This window comes from Saccostrea cucullata, unplaced genomic scaffold (assembly GCF_032062105.1).
Source record: "Saccostrea cucullata isolate Sc308-1 unplaced genomic scaffold, CSIRO_AGI_Scuc_v1 ctg194, whole genome shotgun sequence".
NCBI lineage: Eukaryota > Metazoa > Mollusca > Bivalvia > Ostreida > Ostreidae > Saccostrea > Saccostrea cuccullata.
Genome location: NW_026939778.1, coordinates 486,566 through 514,407, shown reverse-complemented (window position 1 = coordinate 514,407; position 27,842 = coordinate 486,566). Strand labels below are relative to the sequence as shown.

The following is a 27,842-nucleotide window of genomic DNA, read 5'->3' as shown; positions in this document are numbered from 1 at the left end:
TTAATACACTGAATTGACGACGGATTTTTCCGTTATTTCCTGATCATGACAAGGAACACACGGCGGGCGTGACCGGTCGGCAGGGGATGCTCACTCCATGGCACCTGATCCCATCACTGTTGTGTTGGAGGTCCGTGTTTGCTCTGCTCCTATTTTGTATTGTTTTATGGACTTTTGATCTTAGAACACTGTTCGTTATCTCCAATATGTTTCAATATTTAGATAACGAGTAAAGTTAGGAGCTTGGAAAAGTAAAGCATCTGCTGGAGCCGGTATTTCGTTTGATTTTTTATGAAGTTTAGGTATTCATCGTAGAAAGGGTAGATCGAACTCATATTCGTTTACTTAAAATGTTAAAAGTATGAAACACTGAAATGTAATTTTAGATAAGACTTTCATCTTTGGAAAGTGAACTGCAAATATATATAGGATTTCCAAAGGTAGAATTGAAACTTTAAGTATAGTTCTTCTCAAATACAATTATAATAATGAGATTTAAAAAGGCCATATTGTAAAATGCCTTCTTTGCTGGACACATTACATGTTACGCAGTATCTCTAATTCTTTCATCACCTTCGATTTAGTGATAAGGGAAGGCAAGATGAAAACTGCAAAGTCAAATGCTGATTTGCTATTGACCGTGTTTGGTATGCGGTAAAAATATTACTTATCGGAAGTTGTCACATCCATATGAATACCCAAATATTTAACATATTAATTAGTTCCATCCTTATTGTAAATATTTCTTTTTAGTCTACATGATTATTATTTGTTTTTGCCTGCTTTTAACAAAAAAAAACAAGCTCAGCCGTTCAGCAGGAGAACTAAGGAGCATAAATTACTTTTTAGATCCTTAAAACCTGTTAAAACTAACACTTTATGAACTCTCTGACTGCTCATTTCAATGCACTAGGTATTTAACAGATAAGTATTGAAACCTTTCGGAAATCATCACTCTAGGATGGTTATTAAAGTTTGATCCACATAGCACAGGGAAAAAAGGGAAAGCAAAATTGAATGTTTTAATTTTCATCAAAGTTTACATTTAATAAATTACATGTGTTTAAATATATTTAGTTTCAAAATATGATACATGAATAAATAATATTCTTTTGAAGTTAAACATCAAGATACAGATTGCAGTTTAAGACACTTGGACATTTCACATCATCAATATGTACAATCATACATACATATACATGTATATAAATGAAACATTTTTAAATTATAAATAATATGCTTAAATGGACAATAGGGTATGGCATCGGAGAACTTGTACCCCTCTTGGTCCCAGATATACAAGCATATGTAAAGTTTCATTTACGTCTGTCACAGATTTATACGTAATCTTATCAGGGTACATTCAAGTTTAAACAAAGCACCGAAGGTGGAAGCATGTGCCTGCTCAATAAATCAGGATAATTTTGTCATGGGAACTTCACAGTTTTGTGTCGTTGACGGTGACGCGTACTTCCCCTTGAGGTGCCGTGACGCGTACTCCGTTGGCGGGAGTGCTGGGGTGAAATTCTTTTGAGGGAACCTTCTCTTGGTACCCATTACGTAAAACGTTCTGTGTCTCTGGATTCTCGTAATTACCTCTATCTGTTATCTCATTCTCATAAGCCACATTTGTGAATCCTGCAATAAGTACATGAATTCTTATTAAAAGTTAATAAAAAGAATCAGACGTCAGAGGTATGCATAAATGCATGTTTATGTACTTTACCTTTTTAAAATGTAAAATTACTCAACTTAATTGAATTGATATTTTGCATAGTGATTTATCATAATAAGAGTTAATCAGCTTACCCTGCGTGACAACCGTGGGGTTATTTTCCAGTATCTGAATCAAGCGTTCAATATGGCCATGTCCGTACGCCTCCACGGGATAAGCAGGTTCATTATGTTTTGGGATGTCCAAACCTAAACGTGTAATAATTACGATTATATCAAAATTGTCGTTTATAAAATTCCTTCAGGTTTTTATTTGAATTGTTTCAAAAAAAAGAGAATATTTTAACAACGTAAGCTTCAAATTAGAAGAAGCTTTGGATGAGGGCATTGTTTTTACCGTAAAAAAATGCTATGTTATACACATTTTGAGTACCTTTTATCTCCTCCTCTTGGCTCACCCTGAGAAATCCAAATGCTTTCATAATCCCGAACACGAGCCCCGAAAGCACCAGTGTCCAGCCTGCTATAGCTAATAATCCTATAAACTGCCAACCCAATTTCTTTGGGGGAAAAAGAAATGAAAATCAAGTTATCTATAAGTACATTTATAGTATGCCTACAGTTACATGTATGTAGGTAATTAAAACACAAAGTCAGAGTAAGATGATAATGAAGCTAAAAATTTTCCTTGGTAAAAATGTACAGGTGTCCCAGACATACATACACGGAAAATCTAGAGAGAACATGCTTGGCGCAGTTTCTGACATCTCTAGATTTTCCATGTAATTCCGGTGTTGTAGCATAGACTTTCCCCCCGGAAAAACGGGCCCGGGTTAGAGTTTCCCCCCAGAAAAACGGGCCTAGCACAGAATTTCCCCCCCGGAAGAAACAACCCGGGCCCGATTTTCCCCCCTAGGAAAAACCGCCCCAGTATAGAATTTCCCCCTGAATGCCAGTACGCTTTTTCCCCCTCCTTGCATTTTTTTACTTTAAAAACCGTGTTTGGTTCGGCTATTAGATTTCTGTATTGTCCGTATTCTTAATAACTTGTCAAATGTGCAGCATCAAATCACATATTTTCATTACTAGCATTGTTAATTTATAGTATAAAAAATAAATGAGTGTCATAAAAAGGAATGTTTGAACACTATATGAATTCATATTAGATTCTATTTCCATGACTAAAGCAAACATTTTGGATTATGCATGCACTTAAAGGGGCATAGACACAGATTCAACTGAATTTTCAAAACTAATTTAAATGCTCACAATTTCAAATTAAGGCATCGTCTAATGATTAGCAAAAATTTGAACATCCTTTTTTGATTAACAAATGAGATACAAAACTAAAAGTTCTTCAAAACGTAAACAAGGTTCGCGCCCCGTTATTGTTTACATATTGGAAATGTCATGTTAATAACAAAATGAAATTCATTAAATTACTAGAAACTGTCTGAAAGTATTTATAATTGACCTCTTTATTGAAATTATCTACTTTAAACAAATATATTTTAGTATTTTAATCCATGTAATCAAAACATGACACAGGCCCTGTTTACATAACATATTTTTGGAGCTCTAAATCTTGTATTTTTACAACTGATTTTTAAAATTTAATGATCACTAAAATTACCTTATTCAAATAATCATAAAAATTATGAGATAATTTTTTTTATTTTTTTCCCCTGAAACTGTGTCTATGCCCATTTAAACTATAGAAATGTTTAAAAGCAAGCAGTGCATCCATAATATACTTGGTTTTTTGTTTAACTTTACGATTTTATTGGTAACCTTTGTTATATAAAATTGATATTTGTTTGATTTTGTTTTGTTGATTGTTAAACTCGCTATTATGGTGCTATTATTGAAAATGTGAATCAAGACTAGAAAATTATTGAAAAAGAGAAAGAAATGTAACATTTATTCTATAGATAAGTATGTGGTTACTGTTTATGTTTCTTCAAAATCAAAAAGGTTATAGAATGAATTATCTGAAAGAGTTCATAATTAAAAGGGTTAAGTAAGTCAAATAAAAAAATTATATGTTTGATGTACTCTGACCGACCTGTCAAAATCACCCTTACACAATAATTTATTTAAGCACTTATAATTTTTTTTTCTTGTTTTCCATAGTATAATTTCTATAGGATGCTTCTTGATTGAATTTTTCATGGTGGATCTAGGGGTGAGTGTGTGTGTTCCCCTGGACATGGCAGAGTTATTAAATGTACAGTACTAAACCAAGCAGTACAATTCTCTGTCATCCTTGAACTTTCAGTAAGACGTGGTATTCTAGGCACTAAGTCTATTCTGCAATATCTTAAATGTATTATTTTTAGTAAGGGTTTTTCCCATACTAGGGTAAATACTTTTCTATAAATAGATGTTTACCTAAACACTATATTTTTGTATGGCTTAATACACCAAATCCCATACTGTACCTTTTTGTAAATGTGTTCTTACGTTTTCATACTCAGTTTACTGATACTCTTGTGTTTACAAGTCAAATTTGTGTTTTTTGTATATATGTTTTTTGTTCAGTTCGTATTCATTTCTTATGCGTTTTGTCTTATTCCAACCATACCGGTTTCATTTTTACTTTTATACACAGCATATCCGATGTGTGAATCCATGCCATCCAAATCAAATATAATGATTTTTGACACAAATGATTAAGGTGATTATAACTATTTTTAGGATGTCATGGATAAACTATCAGTTAGATTTTTGTGTATGTTTAAATCTACATGTTCGTCGTATTATTATATATATACTGTTAATACTAGGGTGCATAGAGACCAATCCTGGCCCCAGTTTTATTAAAAGTAGCCATAGTAGCAAACCTTTAAGTATAGTCCATAACAATGTTTGTAGTCTACTACCAAAATTAGATATCATAACTTCAGAGTTATCAACATATGATATTATTACCCTTAGTGAAACGCATTTAGATAATAGCATAAGTAATGAAAATATTTCAATAGAAGGATTTCACCCACCTATTCGAAAAGATAGAAATAGACATGGCGGTGGTGTTGCTATATACATTTCGGACCAATTAGCTTACCATTTTCGAATGGATTTGTTAATTGATGGATTAGAAATTCTTTGGTCAGAAATACATAATGGCAACAAAAAAATTTTATTAGCTGTACTTTATAGGCCCCCATCTTCTCTAGCTAGCTATTGGGACTTATTTAGCTCAAATTTGGAAAAGGCACTTGAATGTAATCTCCCAATATTCCTACTAGGAGATTTTAATGTTAATGTTTTGTCAAATCAAAGTAGCAGTTTCAAACTAATGCTACAAAAATTAAATTTAACAAATTTAATTGATTGTCCAACCAATTTTACAAAAACTGAGGGTACTTGCATAGATCTTATAATTACTAGCAATCCAACTTTGGTTGATAGTACATTTGTTTCAGCCCCATTTTGTAGTTCACATTCCCTTGTTGGACTGGACCTGAAATTCAATATACACAAACAATATGCATATAAGAGAGAAATTTTTGATTATAGTAATGCTGATTACAATAACCTCAATAATGATTTAGAAAATATAAATTGGGATTCAGAAGTTTTCAATACTACTGATGTAGATGAAATGTACTCTAATTTTACAGAAGTATTAACCAAAGGCATAGATAAACACATCCCTAAAAAAGTAATTACAATTCGACCAAAAGACAAAGTATTTATGAATAGTACAATTAGAAAATTGATGAGAAAACGAAATCGAATCCATCGTAAAGCTGTCAAATCAAAAAATCCACTTCACTGGGAAAAGTATAGATACCTGCGAAATCAGGTCATTGATGAAATTAGAATTTCTCGGCAAAATTATAACAAAAAACTTACAGAGCAGATAAATAAAACAATACCACCTGGTAAATGGTGGAGAATAGTGAAATCATTATCCAAACTAAATAATAAACATAAGCCAACACCTCCTCTTAAGGTCGATGGCCAAACGCTGTTTCATCCCATAGACAAGGCCAATGCTATAAACAAATTCTTTACAAATATCTCTTGCATAAACGATGAGCCTGATTTACCACCCCAGGGACCAGGTCCCCCCTTACATCATATGGAAACAATTAGAATTACAGAAAATGAAGTCTTAGACCAGTTACAAATCATCAATACATGTAAGCCATCAGGTCCTGATGGTGTTTCACCTCGAATTTTAAAATCTACTGCACAATCAATCTACAAACCACTGACAAAATTATTTAATATATCACTAAACAATGGAACTCTTCCTAATATTTGGAAAATTGCCCAAGTTACTCCTGTTTATAAAAATAAAGGAAATGCAGATGATGTCAATAACTATAGACCAATATCAGTAACATCTGTTGTTTGCAAATTATTAGAAAAAATTATTGTCAAGCATCTGCACAACTATATACTTGAGAACGATATACTATATAAGTTCCAGTCTGCTTTTCAAACTGGCGACTCAACCAGTAATCAGTTGGTGGAAATCTATAATACTATTATATCCAATCTTGATAAAGGCCGAGATGTACGGTTTGTGTTTTGTGATATTTCTAAAGCATTTGATAGGGTCTGGCATGAAGGAATTATATTTAAATTAAAGGAAATTGGAATATCAGATCAAATCCTAAATTGGGTCAAAAACTACTTAGTAAACAGAAGACAAAGAGTGGTCCTTGATGGTTATACATCAACTCTTAGACCAATTAGTGCAGGTGTCCCCCAAGGATCTGTTCTAGGTCCTTTCTTATTCTTATTATATATTAATGATATTTCTTCAAATTTAACAAATAATGTCCGCTTATTTGCTGATGATACTTCACTCTACATTATTGTTGATAATGACATTGTTAGTGCTGCAAACTCATTAACAAATGATTTAGAAAAGTTGGATCAGTGGTCAAAACAATGGAAAGTTGATTTTAACCCCAAGAAAACAGTGAATGTAAATTTTTCCAGAAAGCATTTTTCTCATCCCAATGTTAAATTTGGTTTAAATGGCCCCTTAATTGAGCCATCGGAAAATCACACACATTTGGGACTAAATTTTCAGTGTGATGCAAATTGAAAATCTCACATACAAATTATTTATGAAAAAGCATGTAAACGGTTAAATGTTCTACGAATGTTAAAACATTCCCTTTGTCGAGACGCGCTAATAAAAATATATATGTCATTTATTAGACCAGTTTTAGAATATGGTGATGTTGTTTGGGATAATTGTAATGAAAAGGAGTCATCTCTATTGGAAGAAGTTCAAATTACTGCTGCAAGAATTATTACAGGAATGAGAGTGAACTCATCAAGATCACTTTTATATGATGAATTGGGTTGGAATACATTATCTGACAGAAGGAAAGTACATAAATTAATATTATTTTACAAAATTGTATATGGGTTAGCACCACAGTACCTTCAAGATCTTCTAAGACCTTGTATTCCACCCCAAACCACATATTCATTAAGAAACAATGACGGTCTTACTTATTTTATTCCTCAGACGAGGACCACATCATATATGAATAGTTATTTCCCATCTACAATTAAATTATGGAATAGTTTACCGTACCATATTAGGAGTTTACCAACACTATCTTCTTTCATTAATGCTATTAAAAAGACTCATTATAGAACACCCAATAAACTTTTTAATCATGGAAATCGTAGTCAAAATATTATTCATTGTCAGCTAAGAAATAATGCTAGTAGTTTAAATGCTGATTTACAGAAAGATTATATAAGTGATAGCTCAAAATGTGAAAATTGTGATTTTCATATAGAAAATGCATATCATTTTTTCTTTGAATGCCCATGTTATGTTGAGCAAAGAAACACTCTTTTTCACTGTATATCTAGTATAGACCTGCAAAATCCTATTCCTATTTCCCTTAATCTTTTATTATTTGGTGATAGTAGTATTTCATATGCAAAAAATATGAAATTATTTGATTGTGTTCACAATTATATATCACAAACCAAAAGGTTTCATAAATGAAGTGTAACTATGTAATACTTATTCCAGTTTATGTTTTAAGTTAAATACACATTCATTGTATGTTTATAAATTGCTGTAGTTCTCATTTTTTCGATTCATTTCATTTCCACATTTATAAACCGGTATTCATATGTTGTTTTTTTCCTTTTCTATCTTTACTCATGTATCTTTCTTTCCCCTATGTTCTATTTAAATTTGTGTCTGTATACAACTTATTGGTCATATATAAACCTGTTACTATATGTGTATTAATTAACCTTGTACCTTTGGAGAGGGCTCATATAGGCTATGCCTGCTGCCCAATCCAATTATGTATTTTACATAATAAAATATGTTCAAATCAAATGTACATACTAAACCAAGCAGTACAATTCTCTGTCATCCTTGAACTTTCAGTAAGACGTGGTATTCTAGGCACTAGTGTCTTTCAAATGGCGAATAGATTTTAATTGGTTAAGAAATTAATAAAATCAGGGACTTTAAATCATTGTTGACAATGATGAGACAACTTAATCCCTTGTGTCTTTCTCATATATGTAATCCTGTTATTTGAAATTGGCTACACTCCTTGACATTTGCCTGAATTTCAATCCCAGCCACATATATTTCAACAATAAATGAAAGCTGTGTAAATTTTAGAGGCTAATTATATAACATCAAGAATACCACACTTTACTGAAAGTCCAAAGATAACAGTGAATTGTACTAAAAGTGACCTTGGACCCCTCCTTGGAAAAAATTATCTATGTAAAATTGGTATGAAAAGTCACCGGTATGATGCTTTAAAAGTCAACGACTCCCTGAGTAAATAGAATTTTCTTTGTTGAAGTGATATTTTGATATGGATCCAGGTAGTATTTGTTCTCTGAATAATACCTGTGCATCTGTCCGTGTGTCTTTCTGTCTGTCTGTAACACTTTCTAGAAGCCTTTGTGCTTTTGCATTGAAATTTTACAATGCAACTCTCTGTGCCCGAGGGAGACCCTTATTAATTTTGTGGTCAAAGGGTCAAGTTAATTATGCAATAAATTCTGTATATTTAAAAATTGATTTGTTTTTTAGAAACAAAACACTGTCATAACTTTAATGAGACATTATTTATAATTTTTCATTCAAATAAAAAAGTCACAATCTTGACATAAATCCATGAAATCTAAATTGAAACTGGTTATCTTTGTTTTTATTGATTAATGCATGATTAAACCATGCACGAACGACTTAATTATATAATTATAACATTGTAAGCACTCAGCTTACCAATTTAAACACAGTTGAATTTGTCTGATAATTTTATCCTTTTCCTTATTCCTTCTATATCACCCACTATGATCTCATAGGCATTCCTATTTATCATCTTATACATGTATATGTATTCCCTTCTTTGTTACTGTCATATTGTGGAATTTAATGAGATGGGTTTAAGTCCAACCACCATTATTACAGTTATACATAAAATTATGATCTAGAATAGTAAATAGTACACCATGGTACACTAGGGATCCACATCATCTTATTAACTACTGATATCTATAAGTATACTATTTTGGGTGCTTGAAGACAGAAATACCCCCTTCCCAGCTCCCCATCTGATATAGACCTCTGGGTCTGTTCAGCGTATGTTTTTCTCATTTATTATCTTATACATATTGTGCATACCGTAGATGACACATTTGTAATTTTGTCATCAATTTGGAAATTGGCTTTAGCAAAATTACTGTAACAAGAGGCCCAAAGGGTTCGAAAATGGTTATGTACGTACTATGTACATGTACAAACATATAAGCAAATGATAATGACTTTCGACAAGAGAACCATTTATTTGTTACTCTGTATTTTTTCAACTTACAGAGAATCAAACCCAGGTGCACCAATACACTACCCACAGCACTACAAATGGTAACTAGAGGTTATTGTGCACTTGCTTTAAAACAGAATTTTTAAAATTTTCAGCAGATGTGTGTAATAAGGAATTTTTTTTAAATGCATCAATGTCCTTTCCTACCTAAATGAAATATTCTGTTTTTTTTATCAAGAATTATTTAATGTTTCAGTGCATGGATATACCAAATAACAGAACATTTATATTTGTGAATTAACTGTAAATATCTATGATATGCCTATAAATACACTGTAAAAAGTTTTCCATAATTTTTTTGCAAATTCTGAGTCATTCCCCATAGGACGATTTTCGAGGACGATATTTCAAACAAAGGACATTTCGTAACATTGAAGCGAAGTAGTTAGGTACCTGAATACTTGAGCCGTGGTTCGCAAATTTGGTTATGTATAGGTCTATGTACAAACATATAAGCAAACGATAATGACTTTCGACAAGAGAACCATTTATTTGTTACTCTGTATTTCTTCAACTTACAGAGACAAAAAACGACCCGATTGTCGAAGTCTTTTAGTTATCTTGTACTCGAGACAATCTCCCATCCATCATTCCATGCCATCTAAAATTTGTTGTACTTTCGGTTTGACGAATCATCTAAAATTTAAACTCTCCTTCGATTATGTATCCCGGAAATAACTGAATATCGTATTTTTTATGCCTTTTATTTGGAAATTAATGTACCTTTCTTTTCACAGTAAGTGAAATCGATGTCAGGCATTTTTGATGGAATAAGCGTCGGGCGTGTTTGACGTAATAACGTTACTGACGAGAATAACGTCATATAGCGTTATTTCATGTGGTATGGATCTTTACCTTAAAAGAAACATAAATTGATATTCATAGTTCTTCAATTCTGAAAATAATTCAGCCACTTTTATGTGTGTCTGTGTTCTCAACTAAATTCTATGTCTTTGTCGGGAATTTTAATTGTTATTTAAATATCTTCTACATAGTTGAAATGAACTCCACTTTCGTTGGTTAAGTATATACACATATTTGTGAATTTGAAGTTTCCAAGGGTTTCGCTTGAATATTTTACCCATCGCATAGATTTGCCGTACTGACAATAGATTTGAATGTCAGTATTCAACAAAGCTGCTGTCGCTAGAATTTCGGCTTCTGTTGCCCATGTTCCGTTTATAATCATGTTAGAGCAGTCAATATAGCGGGTACCAAAGTGCCGTTCCACTTTCTCCGAATTGGTTTTCATCCATTTCACGACAGAGTTTCGTATGGCTTTATGCTGGGCCTGGCATCCTGTAAGAGCATAACTAATACATCTGAAAAAACAGTTGCCGTCTCCTCTGACTTCCATAACTTTTAATGGACAATGATTTGCTAAAGGTTTTTTTATTTTTCCACGGTGTCTTTTTCTCAAAGACACATTAACGTTATGCTTTGAAATTTGGTTTTCTTGCCAAGTAGCATCAACTGGAAAAAACGTATTTTTTAATTCAAAGCTTCCAGATACAAGTACCTCCTCCTCAACCCTTTTGCCATTCCCAGAAACATCATCAGCAGCAACATCAGCATCTGCTTCCTTGACACTTTCGTCATCCTTAGAAACCTCTTCGTCATCATCATCTGTTTTCTCCTCCTCTTCCTCCTCCTCATAGTCATCAACTCTTTGGTCATCCCTAGGAACCTCATCATCAGCAGCATCAGCATCTGCTTCCATGACACTGTCGTCATCCCCAGAAGCCTCTTTGTCACCATCATCTGTTTTCTTTTCATCAACATCAACGATTTCTTCAACATCATTTGTGACTTTGTCATTAGCGTCACGTTCTATCCCTCCGATACTGTTTGATATCTTCTGATCAATGTCTGCATGGTTGTTAGCATTAAGACGAAGCTTTTCTTTTCTGTCAACACACTTCTTCAGAAGTTTCACATTGTAAGAACGCTTAATGAGAGAACCTTTAAGATTTCTCAATTTAACGCACCCTTTGCTTAGAACACTGGTAACAATGTACGGTCCTAACCATTTTTTTTCCTTTTTACCACCCTTTCTTGTTGATTTGTGGGTGTTAAATACAAATACCTTTGTTCCTTCATGGAATTGTCTGAGCGGTACTCGTTTGTCTTTGTAGTACTTTTTTTGCTTTGCTTGGGATAGTTCAACATTTTCTTTTATCTGTTCGTTAATGCTGTCTCTTGTGTTTTGGAGCTTTTCGATCACCTCTTCAAAAGCTGGTTCTGTATTATCCGTAGTATACTCGCTTTCAGATTGTTGTTCTCTTTGTGGAAACGCATTCCGTCCAAATATTGCCTCAAATGGCGAATATTTTGTCGTTTTGTGCTATAAACAATAAAATAAAATATGTAGATTAATTTGCTTTAATATTGTTAAAAAGCACAGTTCCAAAGCTTAAATCAAAGTACTTAAAGTACTGACAGTTGGTAAAATTATTTAAACATTCTGAAAGTAAACAGTCTTCTAAAATTTGTCGCCCCCTAGGTTTAAGCCGAAATTACATTAAAAGCATATTTGACTTTGGAGTGCTTATAAGTGCAGCCGAACAAATTATAGGAAACCATTTTGTTCCATGTATTCTTTGATCTTCATCTATTCGAATGAGTTATATCACTAGTCTAGTAAAATTATAAACAAAATTTAAATGTAAATTTAAAATGATACCTTGGTTGATCTGTAGGCAAACAAAACATCATCAATATGTTCGTCCCAATCACACAGATCTGCGCTGCTTATTTTAACTAGCGACTCCTGCAGAGTCCTGTTGAATTTCTCAACTAAATCATTAGTCTGGGGATGGTAAGCCGACGACAATCTTTGTGATCCAGAGTACTGGTTGATTAGTTTTTGTAATGTTAGATTTACAAATTCTCTCCCCTGGTCACTAGAGTAGACTGTGGGAAACCCCATTCTTTTGCAAATCTTTAAGAGTTCAAATGCTATAGTTTCTGCTCGCTTATTTGAAATTGCGGCTGCTTCGGGCCATTTTGTAAAATAGTCCATTAATGTTAGGATGTAACAATTTCCGGATGACGACTTTGGCATGGTTATGAGGTCCATTCCTACGTGATACTAAGGTTTAACAATCGAAATGGGGAAAAGTTCTGCATCCGACTTTTTAAAAGCTCCTCCCTCTTGACATTTCAAGCATGAATTGACATATTCTTCAACGTCTCCTGACAAATTTTTCCAAAAGTACATCTCTGATATGGCCCACAGTGTTTTTTCCCGGCCAAAATGGCCGTTTTTGTCATGCTTGTCTTCCAAGATCCTTTTTCTCTCTGACAAATTAATGACCACTTGTCTTAACTCCCCCTTCTGGTTTTTCCAGTACAATATTTCATTTTTTATTTCGTATGCTTTACTCCTCGATCTGATTTTTCGTTTTGTGTCCTTACATACATTTGGAGGGTATACTTTACATTTTAGGTAATTGAAGACATTTGTCATGTCTTCGTCCATTTCTACTCCGTTGAGGGGGCATCCGAAAAACATCCGAGGTTTCCTAGTCCATATAAACCATGTAGGAGTCGAAACTTTGACACACAGATAAAATATTCAGTTGGAATATATATTTGATCAATTGTGTAGTCTAAAAGTTTTTCTTCTACCTCACTGAACAAGTCAAGCAAAAAATCTGGGGCATCAACACATTCTACTGACCCTACCAATAACGTCTGTACAACATCGTGGAGTATAACACTAAAATGAATTTTAGTTTTCAGAATATCTTCAATTTCATACACACACTCCTTTATCTGTAACTTATACTGATCAGTTCCCGTAATGCGCAAAATATTATTCAGTACTTGTATCAAGGCGTTACTTTTTGGGAGCAAACCTGTAATTTCTCGCTTTTGAATTATGTTGAAAAGCATGGTTTTATCAGAACTGGAAGTTTTCGTTTAAAAAGAAAACCAAAACCAAAATGCATAACAAAACGAATTCCGGAAAAACGCAATCCGGAATTATAAGGGGGGAAAGTCTATACTGGGGCGGTTTTTCCCCCCAAGGGGGAAAGTCTATACTGATTTTGTTCAAAGGGGGAAATTCTATACTGGGGCGCTTTTTCCACCCAGGGGGGAAAGTCTAACCCGGGCCCGTTTTTCCGAGGGGAAAGTCTATGCGGGGGGAAAGTCTATGCTACAACACCGGGACGCCTCTACATTTTTCATCGTCAGAAATCGGCATTTCCGTTGTTTTCAATTTCTGTGCTTGGTATCCAAGACGTTTTTGGTTTATCGCATGTTTTATACGACAAGTTCAAATCAACAGACGTTTGAAAGGCGTTATTCAAACATTTTTGAAGCTAGATCTTACCCGACACCGGTAGGAAAAGCGAAAATATTGATTAAAATCAAGTCTGAACCGAGACACCCGCGGAAATTCAAGATGGCAAGTGTCATACTTTCAATCTTTTTATATACAGTAATACCCGATATGACATTTTTAAAACGTCCTCATTTCAGTAATTTTTTAATTTTAATTTTGATGAGGGTATTCAGACACCCCTAGAAAAACAACTAAATACACAAAATACACCATCCTGAAATCAAGCGCCTATGGTTCAAATGTCCCCTGCTGCATCCTTCTTTTAATATATAAATATTTACATTTACGATTGTTATAACATGTTTCAAAATTTTATCAAATTTCTTTACGTTAAGAATGAACTTACATAGGCAGATTTGAGATCCCGTGCATAAAAAATTCCGTTGGTATTGTCAAAGAACGCCACGGCTATAACTCCCCAGCTTCCTCCACCAAAATGCACTAAAACATAATGATTATTAAAATGGAAATAAAGAGAGGTCAGTAATAATTAAAATGCGTGGTACAATCATTTTTTTTTTTATTTACTCATCTTGAAAACGTTACAAGATTTTAGAAGTACATGTACCTGCAACGGCATCCAGCGGATCATCCACGCCGATCTTGACCATGAGAACAGAGTAGGTCCGGTATACAATCGCTGAGAGGAGCCCGATCACGCATGCGGCATAAGGTTCATATACGTTACAACCAGCACATATGGCAACCTAAACAAATTGCATATAATGTTAAAAGCAAAGAAATCAATTCTAATGTTTAAAAATGAGCATTTTGTTACTCTCTCAGAAGCATGGCAGTGTAAATCTTGCAAGGTTGGCCAGGTATCCATAATGAATTTGAAAGGCCTGGAAACATTACTGATTGGCAGAGCTTCATTATGGGGTAGGGCACATTTAAACCAGAGAGTGGAAGTACCTCTTAACAGCCAAAACTTACAGGCACTTGTTTCGGTAATGAATTTTTAACTCATAGTATAATACTGCCAGTTAAAAAATTATTTCCGAAAGAAGTGTCCACTCTTTAGGTCAAAATATGGGTTTCTGTAAAAATCGGTTAATTCTTCGTTCTTTTGACAATAGTGTGGTTGGTGAATGAAACTTGGCGCTTGAATAGGAATGTTAATGTAAGACTATATAAATATGCCCTTTGGATGATTTTGGTTTCTATTTCTTATGTAATTTACATATTATTGCTACCGTATCATAAATATACGTACCATTCCAGTCAAAGCACCGTTTATGGTTACTAATAAACTCCATGTATTTCCAAAAATATGCAGCCGGTTGAGTATAAGTGACATAAAAGCCGCACAGGATCCCGAAATGACCGTATTTACTACTGCTATGGAGACAGCGTTTCCGTCACCAGGGTTACTGATTGACAGTTGGGATCCGCCATTGAAAGCCAAAAAGCCAAAGAAAAGAATGAATCCACCTAACGCAGCAATCTGTTTAAGAAAAATGCATCAAGTTTAGGCAAAAATTTTAATACGTTAAATATTGAGTTTCACAGCATGCAGATCTTCTGTTGATGAGTTGATTCAGGGGGTTCGAATCCCACTGCAGGAAATGGACACTAGTCCATGGAATGAGACCGTATAACTCGAGGTGCCGAGTCATACTATGCGCTGGAATAAATTCAGAGGCCATAAGTGCCGACTGAGTTAACCAGGAAATGAGGATCAAATACGTAACCTTCCACCAGGAATTGGTGGCATCCCAGCTATTAGTTTGACATTGTCCAATATTTCTCCAAGACGACTTTACGCGCAATGCTACATGTAGATGCTTTTATTATCTTTTCCTCGGCCAAAGCATAACAATATGTTACGAACAAAAAAGCTCTGAAATCTCCTATATGCTTGGCACCATAGATACTGAATACATCACATGACTGTGTATTTTTTTTTAAATATCCCTCCTGCACAAAAAATAGTTCTCCAAATATTTCTTTTTCATTTTTTATGCAATGTTCATTGTTGAATTCAATTTTGTAAAAAAGTGAAATTGCAATAATTGATAATTTTGGAAATCTGACTAATCTAACTGAGGAGTGTCCTTTTAAAGTAATTAAACTTAACACAGCATTTTTGTCGAATAAAAACGGGGGGGGGGGACTTACGTATTCAGTCATATATTTTTTTACCCACCGGTACGGAGTGGCCTCTGATCGGAGCTACAGTTTTAGAGCTGCGGTGAAATCGGCCGATTCTGGGACCTAGCATTACAGCACCCATAAAAGCAGCGATTCCACCTAGCACGTGTACAACTCCGCTACCGGCAAAGTCCTGTAGAAAAGAAAATATACTAAAACTAATAAAATTTTATAAGCTTTCAATATATGAACTGAGATTAATTTATAGAAATTAAGACTAGACATCACTTAATAAATAAAAAGTTCTAAAATTGTTGAAAAAATATCATGATTTATATAGAAAAAAAATAAAGTTTTACAAACATATTATATGAACTGATACAGCATTGATTCATTGTACATGAATGCATTTTTAAAATTTTAATTTTTGTAAATGAAAAAAAAAATATTCTTGTTCGCACTGGCTGAATAATTAAAATTTTTTGGGTTTAGTAGTCTAGCTTCCTACCCATTTTACTGGAGCAATAGAGATTTACCTGATAACCGACACTTTCGTTGTCAAGACTTGAGTAAGTATCCCCAATAGTCAGCCATCCCCCTGAGGACCACGCCCAGTGTGTCACGACGGGGTAGATAAAGCCTGAAATTATAATAAATACATGTATCTGACCACAGGAGTCTGAAGTTTTTATCGTAAAAAAAAATTCCCACCCTCAGTTCAGACTCCTGTGATCTGAGGCAGGTGGAGTATGCAGGGTAAGAGGCGTATTCAGGAATTCTGCTTGTGAGAAGGATAATTACATGTAGGTTATATCCCCTCCTCTCCCGCTTGTACCTAAAAAGTAATCTCATTCTCTGATGTGGGTTGTTACGATTTTTTTTTGACTAGAAAAGTTCATGATGAAAAGAATGAATAATTAATCCAATTCTTGTCTTTTTTAGGGGAACTGAGGCCCAGTTTTTAGAATGTATAAAAATTCTTGATACTCTAGACGAGTTATCTTTCTTCGTGCAATAATTCATTTTGGTTAAAAAAAAAAAAGAGGCTGGGTGGTCGTGGCCATTTTTAGACTACATGTATTTTGATCTCCTTTAGAAGAAGAGCTCCATATAAGATACCAGTATAATAAAATGATCAAATTTTAAAACTAAAATTTATGAAATTTTTCTTTGCCAAATGATAGTTGACAGCTTAAGATAGCATATCCCAAAATTTAAGTTATATCTGGTGGTTAATAAAAAAAATAATTTGTTGACCCCCTAGCCTCCTTTAAGTGAGAATCCTTGAAAATACCTGTTATAAATACACTATATACGAATCCTTGAAAATACCTGTTATAAATACACTATATACGAAGTATGCCACAAATTCGCATCTCTCCGCTACTGCGCCAGAAACAATGGTAGAAGCTGTGGCGGCAAACGTAAACTGGAAGAAAAACAGGGCGTATTTGCTGTGCGGAACGCCAGATGAGGCAAAATAGTTCAGTCCAATAAACCTGTCGGCGACACCATCACCAAAAGCGAAGGCAAATCCGAACAACCAATAGGATACCCCAGAGATGACTGTAAAAGAAGAGAGCACTTGTTGTTACGCATTGATTTCATTAAATATACTAGCTGCAGTTCTGTAGCTCTCCGAAAAAATTATTGATAGACCGGAGAGCTACAGAGCCACCCATTGAAAAAACTGTATATTTATTGTGCACAAAAAAATGCGCTCGGTTCTCGATTTATTTCTCCATGTTTTTAAAGCTGTAGTCTCAAAATATTACTAACCGTGTGTTCCTAACATATTCTTTGACTCTTTCCACAACAAAACATTCCTCATAATTGTTGTTAATACTCCTCCTGGCCCTGATATTGCAATCATCGGACATTTCGCTTATTTATACTGCCATTTTGGTTTCAAAGATAATTCGGTCCAATATGCTTCGTTCAGATGTCAACTACGAGAGAATTTGATAGAGGAGAGAGGAATTTTTTGAAATCTTCCATTTTTTGCAATTGAGGTAGGAATTTGGAAGAATTAATCAAGAATCGAGCGCACTTTTTTGTGCGCAATAAATATACAGTTTTTTCAATGGGTGGCACTGTAGCTCTCCGGTCTATCAAATGAATCAGTTTTTTTTCGGAGAGCTACAGAACTGCAGCTATAAATATACGTGAGTGTTCAAACTTGATTGATTAGACACAAGTCTTGCATGGCTATAAGTTTCACTGATTTTTGTTTCAAAAATTAAAATAAATATACAGCTATACTTATTGTATTGTCTTGAAAGGAAATTTAACTCAGAAATGCATGTAAATGTACAAACGTGTAACGATATTTAATTAAAAAAGATAATTTTAATAACTTGAAAAATAATTCAGTGCAAGATCCAGGAAGAATAACAAACTTTACAGGTAAATGGAAAGAAAAGCATATCTACGAGATCTGTATAGTATATTCCAATATGTTTATATCAAACATGAATTCTAACTGCATGCTAAGGATATTATCAATGCTCTCGAAGTTGAAATGTAGTATCAAGACAACGTGGAACACCCACTCGCGATAAGGTTCACTGGTCCGTGTGTTCTTAGGTGATCAATGTTTCGTGTATATTGCACCAAATCCCTCCACATTCTTTTTATTCATAATTTAACCTTTATCATTCATTGTTTTCATTTTGCCTGTTTCTGAATAATATTTAAAAAAAATTGATTTCATAACCCACAATTGTTTTACCTTGAGTCTAAAAAGAAAATGCACTAAGACTTGTTACAATTAATTCATTTAATATATTCGTAAACTGATTTCTACGTGTGCATGCACTGACAAATGAAAAACTATAACCGGTCAGAGTTATACATTGATTTAAACATGACTTTATCATATAAAGATGCAGTAATTCACTAGAAATATTTATAAATGAGGAACATTGGAGATTAGACGCTTAAGATTAGGCGTTTATACAAGTATATATGTACAACTCCGTAATGAAGCAATATCTAAGAAAGAAATTGTTAATGAAATTAAGGCATTTCAATAAGATCAAAAAATTACAAAAATATCAAAAATACAGACCATAAAACACATTAATATTCGCAAGGTATTTACTTCACATGTATTCCCCCCCCCCCCCAAAAAAAAGAATGTTTTTAATTAATACAAAAAATATATTTAAATCAAAAACTTTATGAGGTGTAAAGTCTGTAAATTATATCATTACTCATGAATTTACAAGGAATTGTACGGTTTGTTAAATACTTCCATCATCGATCAGCTGTTCATATATATACATGTATAATGACAACATTAAAGGAACATACAGGGTGTTTCAAAACACATGTTACACTTTTAAACCGTTATAAAATTTTTATGCCTCAAGCTACATTAATGCAATTTAAAATTTTAAAATATATAATAAAATTGTTATAATTTTTTTGGCAAGCATATCACAATTTCCTTATTAATCATCAATATATTTTTTTTTAGAATAACATGTGTCATTTTACAACATGTTCCAAATGGCGTCCCTTTTAATTAACATTATTTGAACACGATAATCATTTCTGAATTTTTTTTTTAAGTTTAGAGGGTTTTCAACATTAAAATTGGGCTTCCAAACAACAGAATTTAAGATTCTCTTTAACAACATTGTTAAAATTGAAGCTGGCTTCATCAGAAAAACATGCATCTGTTATGTTTTCAGAGTCGGGACTAATTTAAATCTAATGGGCAAACTCTAAACGACTTCTAATTTCTGTCTCTTTCAAATTCTGCATTACACTTATTACAGTTTGCAGTTAACTGTAAAGTTTCACGTTATGTCACAATCTTTTTCGTCAGATGCATCCAGAGTAAACAATTCACGTGATTGGTCAACTCTTATTATCAACATTGACACGGAAATAGTCTGTTGCACGAGCAACCAATCAGGGATAAGAACAAAGTTCCAGTCGTAAAACTTGCGGTTAGGAGGCGTGTACAATTTTTGAGCGCAAATTCTAACGTGAAACTTTACAGTTAGCTGCAAACTATAATGTCTTGAAAGGAATCAATTTTAAATCAAATTTGAGTATTTTATGGACACTAGATTTACCAAAGGTGCTATATATCTTGTTCATGCAGGACCCCTCTAAAGGATTTTTTGTGAAGTGTCAGTAATAACTCTATCAATGGTATTAATGTTCTCTTTGGTACGGCCACTCCTTGGTATGGCACGCCAAATTCACAAAAATGAGCTAAACCTAGTTTCACAATTGATAAACTAGGTTTATCGACTGTAAACTATAGTTTACAAACCTTTAACTATAGTTAACGATTCGTTAACTATAGTTTTCAATTGTAAAACTATATTTAACGGTTGTTAACTATAGTTTACGAATGCTAATCTAAGTTTATCTGTCTCTAATAAAACGTTAACAATTGATTTTGTTGATAAACATAGATTCACGTCTGTAAACTATAATTTACGATCGTTAACTATAGTTAAGAGTTGTAAACCATAGTTTACAAATCGTGAAACTGAAACTGTATTTTTCAGATAATCTATGTTTTGCGATAGCAAATGATTGTTTATGGTAGATTATCGCGTTAACTATGGTTTACAAATGTAAAATATAGATTAACGTTGTTAACTATAGTTTACAGTCCGTAAACTATAGTTACAACCGATAAACCTAGTAGTTTATCGACTGTGAAACTATGATTAGCTCATTTTAGTGAATTTGGCGTGCCATACCTTGGACTTCTAATACCAGAATTAAGTCATGTGTGATTAATGGTACCTTTAACTTCAAACTCCCTCACAAATCTGTAAATTAGTATTCTTTTGAAAACTTTTATTACAGGATGTGTTTTCTCATGGTTCTATAGACTAAAGTAGCAGATTTAGACCCATAGTAAAGTTTTACAATTTCTACCAGCTGTTCACATAAAGGTTCCATATTAAAGATAACATGACGTCATTAGGACATCATAATTACCAGACTTTTTAAAAGAATTTCTCGAAAGTTTGTCAGATAAAACGTATGCTAAAACACTAGACGTTGACAAAATATCTTTGTGAATACTTTTAGTTTGATAAATTTATAGATAATTAAAATTGTAACACGTTTTTGGACTCCCTGTACATATCCTGCTACTTACATAAGTCCATGACATTCTTGATGAGTATGTTTGTCGTATTTTTGCTTCTGACTGCACCAGCTTCTAAGAACGCAAACCCACATTGCATAACTGCAGAAAAAAATAATAAGAATGGATTATTTATCCATATACTTAGTGTTTATTTTTGTGGAATAGTACATAAACTTTATTTTACATCATTTAGTATAATACTAGGTCCACATTCAATTTTTTTTAAGTATACATATTCTTGACATCGGATAGGTCTTTGGCCTAATAATAATGTTGGAAGACATTTTTCAATTCTCTTATGAAACTGAACGTGTGTAAAATTATACGTGAAGCATTCAAGATTATAGAATATACTGCTGCAGCAAAAATATAGTTATTAGGAAACTGATACTACTTAAAAAGATATTACTGTTGTAATTACTTTACTTATTCTTTTTTCAACCAACCATATTTATAGTGTATATGAAAACACTGCAAAAAGGGAAGAGATAAATGTAAATAACGATGGAAAGAACAACTTACAAACGATGCACATGCCCATGATGATTAGAAATAAGTGGTCCACATTCTCTTTAAAAGTTATTGTCTCTGCAACGAGTTCAGATATATTCCTTTCCATTTTTTTCACAATTTGAATTTATACCTGAATCTCACTAAAGCCGTTCAATATTCCCCCGTTTAATCGAAATACTCCACACATAGTCATAGCATCAGTTATATGTAATTTCAAGACATGGTTGAGTGATTTGTATACAGTGTCATTTTTCTATTGAAAATTATGAAAAGTAATATTTGTAATTTTTGTTAATTACATATTTAAGGAGATAGAACAAAGAGAAAAAGTACGGCTGGTGGATTATAGTACAACTACGAAATTATAGGTGCATTACAGGTATAAAGAAAAAAATTAATATGTTCATGCTTTAAATAAGTGTGCATTTAATTTTCGAAGACTATCAAGTGATCAGTTCTTACCAGTATATCACCAACTGTAATACTACCTGAATTACAGCTGCTTAATCAATGAAACTTTTAAAACAATTTGTTATTATAATTTTGGTGGGTGAAATCTAAAAATAAAAATCCTCACCCGTGTCATGAAATATTTAAATAAAGGGAGGGGAGGTATTGAAATGCTCTGAAAACAAGACACTCTTTTCTCGACTCATATTTTATTGGATAGACGTTTTTTTTAAGTTCTTACCAGGTCTGAAATATATCACCAACTGATAATACTACCTGAATTATAATTTTACTATGAGTATCATATCTTAATCAATGAAACTTTTAAAACAATTTGACAAGAATTATTATAATTTTGTCTTTGTGCGTAAATCCTGCTTTGATAATTCTATAACAAAATAGACACATAGTATACATGTATATACATGTACCTATAGGCGGGGGCCTAGGGTTTTTTTTCCCGGGGAGGGGGGTCCACCCCAGTAAAAAGAAATAAATAAATAAAAAAACGTTAAGTCATTTCCAAACGTGAAAAACCTATTTCGGGGCGTGGGGTGGTGGTGTTTAATCGTTGACTTCTAATTGTAAAGCTTCATACCTATGACTTTTCATACCATTTTCACATAGATTCGCGTTTTCGAGGAGAGGTCAGAATTTTCCAGGGGGGTCCAAGGTCATTTTTGCTTTGTTTAGTGTATACATTTGATAATTCTGCAAATTCAAGAGGGGGTCAGGAATCCACCCCAGTAAAAAAATATTAAAAAAAAAAACAATGAAATCCTTATTTCACTCAGGGGGGGGGGGGGGGGGGTAGTAATCGTTGACTTCTAATTGTAAAGCTTCATACCTATGTCTTTTCATATAGATTCGCGTTTTCAAGGAGGGGTCCGAGTTTTCTAGGGGGTTCAAAGTCACTTTTGCTTGGTTTAGTGTATATATTTTAACAATTCTGCAAATTCAAGAGTGGACCAGGACATCCCCCAAACCCCCTCTAAATCCGCTCATGAACTATAACTATACACAGTGTGAACCTTACTGTATACAATAATACTTATATAACCAGTCAGTTTGATCATAAATAATAAAATACACAATCATCATTTTAAAGTAATTATACTTACAGAACACAATCATTCCCATAACAAACAAAAAGAAATTGTCCACATTCTCTTTCAGATTCACGAAACCCTGGGAAAATTCGAAAACCTCATCAGTGATGTTCCTCAAATCTAGTGGGGCTGCCATGTTTTACTCATTCAAGAAAATGTGTTCGAGAACCTGCTGTCCTGCATTACGGGTGAGCTGTGTTCAGTTTACAGCTATTAAGAATGTACAGCACGTGACTTGGTTAGCAATCAGCATTCAGAAACAATGTTTTGTTTTTAATACGACGACCAGCCGAATTTATTCACCGGTGATCAGATACAGGTAAACGGATTCTCGGACAGCGCACCTTTCTGAAATCCAGAGTTCGAAGTTCGAATCACTGGTCATTCTTATCCCTGCCATTACAAATTACCACGTATTAGGACCACGAGTTCTTATAACCCCCCCTTTTTTTTAGTTGGGGTTATGACTAGATAAAAAGTTATATAACGCAAATTTATAGCAAAATTAATTTTAAAAAAAATTGGGACGACAATACCGTTATTATTTTTTTGAGTTTATATTGCATAGTGTATTTATGTGTGTGAAAAGAATAATTTAAGAGAAAAAACAGATTAAAACTCCTGCAATGGGCAATCAGATTTTGGAGCATATATCATTTTGGGTGGGAAAACTTGTTAAAGTACCAAAACTTCATTCACAAATACTTAGAAAAAATTAAATGCAACTCCCGTGACCTTAATATATTTTTTTTGTTAATCTTAACAAACTATTTCTTAAATTCCAGGACCAAAGCATCCCACTTATAGCCAAAAATTAACCTACTTTAGAGAGTCAGTACATGAGCCATGTCACTTAACATCAGTCAGTGAGTGGCATCCGTTTTGATGTTTTTCTTGGAAAACAAATAAGGGCCGGAAAGTTTTTGAATTCTTAAAAAAAATATCGGGCCCGAACCCATTAGATATAACTTAGAACAGACGTCAAAATTCAAAATATTGCAATATTTAAATTTATTCAGTAAAGTTATCAAAATTTTCATTATGTTCGTGTTTTTAAGCTGTTGACATAATCATAATATATATATAATAGATAAAACTCAATTGAAAGATATTTAAATTCAAAATGAATTTGATTTAATTAAGTCTGTTTAGAGTTTACACTCTGGTCCTGGAGCCAGAAAATGCTTAGGTCTGTCCTTTTCTTGTATTTATTGTTGACTTTTTGATGCCAGAAAAAAAATCATACACAAGTGCAAAAACGTTACATGTACAAAGATACCGGTATAAAAAGAAAACTTTTTAACAAATCATAAAGACTTGTGATTGAAGAACCAGAGCATCTTAAAAATATATTTGTTGATTGTGTTACAATGAATATACATAAATGAGCACAAAATTCTATTTTATCATCAAATAAATTAGAAAAGTTATAATAATTGTATTAGGGTTCCGGGATTCATGATAAAAATACTTTAAGTCTGAATAAATGTGACACGATTCAATTGTGAATTGACTATAATTTGACAGAGATTCGAGTTGTGTTATAAAGTACACTTAGCTGAAAGGTTGAATGACCTCTTAAAAATGTATCAATAGTAATTCATAACTCTAAAATCGAATTAAAATTATAGTATGTGTCCACAAAGCATTACATCTTAAATGAAGAATATTATCACACCTAACATTCTTTATAAAGTGTACAACTGCGATTCAAAAAGAAATGAAAATATAAATATTTATGTTAATAATGTTTATGTAACTGATAATTTTATGTAAATGTCACCAAGAAACCGAAATATTATTGATACAATGTGTCATTTCCCATTCATTAACGGGGCGTACTATACACAAATTTAATGTACATAGAGGTCTTGTAGCGTTATATGTGTTTGTCATTTTTCACTTAGTTATAATGAATGTTGAGACTCAGTATTGGCCGGGATGAGTGAGAGGGTGGGGTGTTTCAATTTTTTCCCGACAATATAGTCATGCTGTAACATGTGATTTAGGATTGACATTTTCATTGAGAGGTCTGCCCCCTCCCCCTCCCCCCTTTTTGTTCGAGTAAGGTCGTGCCGTCTCACTTTATTGTGTCGAGAATAGGAATGTGTCCCACTCCACCAACTCCCATCCAACACTTAATAAGATCTTTGAATGAATTCTGACCAAATTTACGTCTATTTTTTTTATAACTATTTTTAATAGAGGTTTTTTTTTATTGTCTTCAGCTATTTTTGTCTGGCCGGTTTGGAAATGATCTTTCGTGTACGTGTAAATACATTTAAAGGTTGATACTAGTAGATTACAATTACTTATTCAGGTAAAAAAAAGTGTCATGATACTAAGAAAGTGCTACTGGTATAGACATGTGAGCACTATAGCAACAAGATTACTTTAAATGCAAGAAATCATTGTGTTACTCATATTTAAAGATGTGTGTGCTTTGCGTGGATTTACGGAGTATGAGGGTATTGGGTTTCGCAATTGGTTGAGAAAACTGTTCAAAATGAATGAAAACGTTGGAAAAATTTATTCAAAAAACAAGATGTGTTTGTGAAACACTATGCGCCCGGCGGTAACAAAGTTAAAAAAACTATTTTTTGCAGATAAGTCACAGTCAAGGCCACAAGGTCATCGACCTTGGTGTCATTTGAAAGAAATTTATTAGTGAAGTATGCATACCAAATATGAAGTACCTATCTCTCATGGTTCAAAAGTTATGGCAAAAAGTCTAAAAAGTTATTTTTAGCATATAGGTCACAGTCAAGGTCACATGGTCATGACCTTAATGTCATTTGAAAGAGCTTTATTAGTGGAGTACGCATATCAATTATGAAATCTCTGCCTCTCATGGTTCAAAAGTTATGGCGAAAGTTCGAAAAAGCTATTTTTAGCATATAGGCCACAGTCAAGGTCACAAGATCGTTGACCTTGGTGCCATTTGAAAGAGCTTCATTATTCGAGTATGCATACCAAATATGAAGTATCTATCTCTCATGGTTCAAAAGTTATGGCGAAGGTTAAAGTTGACAACAGACAAACAGATAAACAGACAAACAGACAGGACAAAAACAATATACGCATCGATCCGGGCGAATAATAATTAGATGTGCAATCCTATATAGATACCTTTGTTTTTTTTTAAACTAAAGTCAACGTGTACCTGTATGTCTGATCTTGCATATGACCAGAGAACGGGCGATCAGACTTGAATATTCATGTAAAAATTATAAAATTTAAACTAATCATACCAACCACAATTTGAAAAAAATAGCTACATTTACCAACTACCTAGTAGTAAAATCCAATAAGAATTCCTAAAACATCATCGATGTATCTTCTATCATGAAGTGCATGTTTACAAAATTACACAAATAAATTGCCAAAGAATTGTCTAGACATAGGCAACCAAAGGAGTATAAACTTTCTGAAGTTCTGAAGTTTAACTTTTATCATATTTATGCACTGCACTTTACCTATATGTCTAACAAATAGTATAAAAACCTTAATACTATTCATTAATGTTTTTCTCAATCAATTGAAAAACCCCATACTCTTATAACCCGTAAATCCACGCAATCCATGAAGAATAGTAAGAAAAAATGTACATGTATTTGATATTTATGTATACATGTAAGTAAACTATATTCATAAATTATATAGTTACTGAATGGAATGCTGAAATTATGCATCAACTCTTGCATCTATTCACCTTGAATGTTATGACTACGAATTACAGGAGTCTTATATGGGAAAACACGTTATTTGCATTCGTAAAATAATACATTTTTTAAGATTATAATTTTTAATAATATTAAGAATTATAATCCTAGATCTAGAAATGTTTATACAAGTACAGGTATATCTGTACATTATCTCATTATCCACAATTACATGGATATTACACAGCATATAAACTACTCTCCTTCTCGATCATCCTTCAGATAGAAATGTAAAAAAAAAAAATATTTTCTTATGTAACTCACGCATATTTTTACATAAACACCAATTCCTGGTGCACATGTCGGTGAAGGATAAAAGTGCCACCAATAAAGTTGATACTTTTTTATGTATACATTATAAAAAATGTATGCAATGCTTTACTGTGGTTCAATCAATCTTTCAAATTCACTGAATACGGAAGTAAGGTAAAATAGAGCACTTTAAAAGCAATGAATAGTTAATTATCTGTGCTGTTCATGTTACACAGTGTAAGTTTCATGTGTTTTGGACCGTGGAAAGATTCCTTTCATTGAGTCAAATGCTGACTGATGTTTTCCATACTAATTAACTGTTAGTCCATTATTTATACGTGGTCACTGAATTGACGACGGATTTTCCCGTTATTTCCCGATCAGTGAACATGCATATACCATGATAATGGAAGCGAAGGTGCACACGACCAGTGTGACCGGTCGGCAGGACATGCCCAATCCTCCATGGCACCTGATCCCATCTCTGATGTTTTGGAGGTCCGTGTTTGTTCTGCTCCTATTTCGTATTGTTTTATGGACTTTTGATCTTCGTTCGTTATCCCCATACGTTTCACTAAAGCACATTATAAGCACATGCATGTATATCGAATAATGGCATTTATCAATTTAAAGAATGCATGTAGATGCGCTTATTTTATGAGGAAATTCAAAACGTTGTTGCTGCTATTTGGGTTG

At 33.3% G+C, this 27,842-nt stretch overlaps 1 protein-coding gene across 2 annotated transcripts; it reads right to left on the bottom strand.

Annotated features, from left to right (window-relative positions):
• Positions 1 to 1,082: 1,082 nt before the first annotated feature.
• Positions 1,083 to 23,397, bottom strand: LOC134253966 (putative ammonium transporter 1). 2 transcript variants are annotated; one of them, XM_062736542.1, is made up of 11 exons: positions 23,185 to 23,397; positions 21,110 to 21,199; positions 17,305 to 17,538; positions 16,509 to 16,612; positions 16,028 to 16,165; positions 15,095 to 15,325; positions 14,447 to 14,585; positions 14,225 to 14,319; positions 2,108 to 2,234; positions 1,810 to 1,923; positions 1,083 to 1,638 (listed from the first exon to the last, which is right to left on the bottom strand). In XM_062736542.1, the coding sequence occupies exons 1-11, from the start codon at positions 23,306 to 23,308 to the stop codon at positions 1,439 to 1,441; spliced, it is 1,596 nt and encodes a 531-aa protein (XP_062592526.1). In that variant the 5' UTR covers positions 23,309 to 23,397; the 3' UTR covers positions 1,083 to 1,438. The 2 variants fall into 2 exon arrangements, with proteins under 2 accessions (XP_062592526.1, XP_062592527.1); XM_062736543.1 differs by lacking the exon at positions 23,185 to 23,397 and adding an exon at positions 21,623 to 21,847.
• Between the last annotated feature and the right edge of the window lie 4,445 nt (positions 23,398 to 27,842).

Excerpts from the sequence above, each read along its gene's own strand:
- LOC134253966 (XM_062736542.1), bottom strand. The coding sequence starts at position 23,308 with ATGGCAGCCCCACTAGATTTGAGGAACATCACTGATGAGGTTTTCGAA. Across the intron at positions 16,613-17,304 it reads ATATAGTGTATTTATAACAG|GCTTTATCTACCCCGTCGTG; the intron begins GTATTTTCAAGG and ends TTATAATTTCAG. Across the intron at positions 14,320-14,446 it reads TCCGCTGGATGCCGTTGCAG|TGCATTTTGGTGGAGGAAGC; the intron begins GTACATGTACTT and ends ATTATGTTTTAG.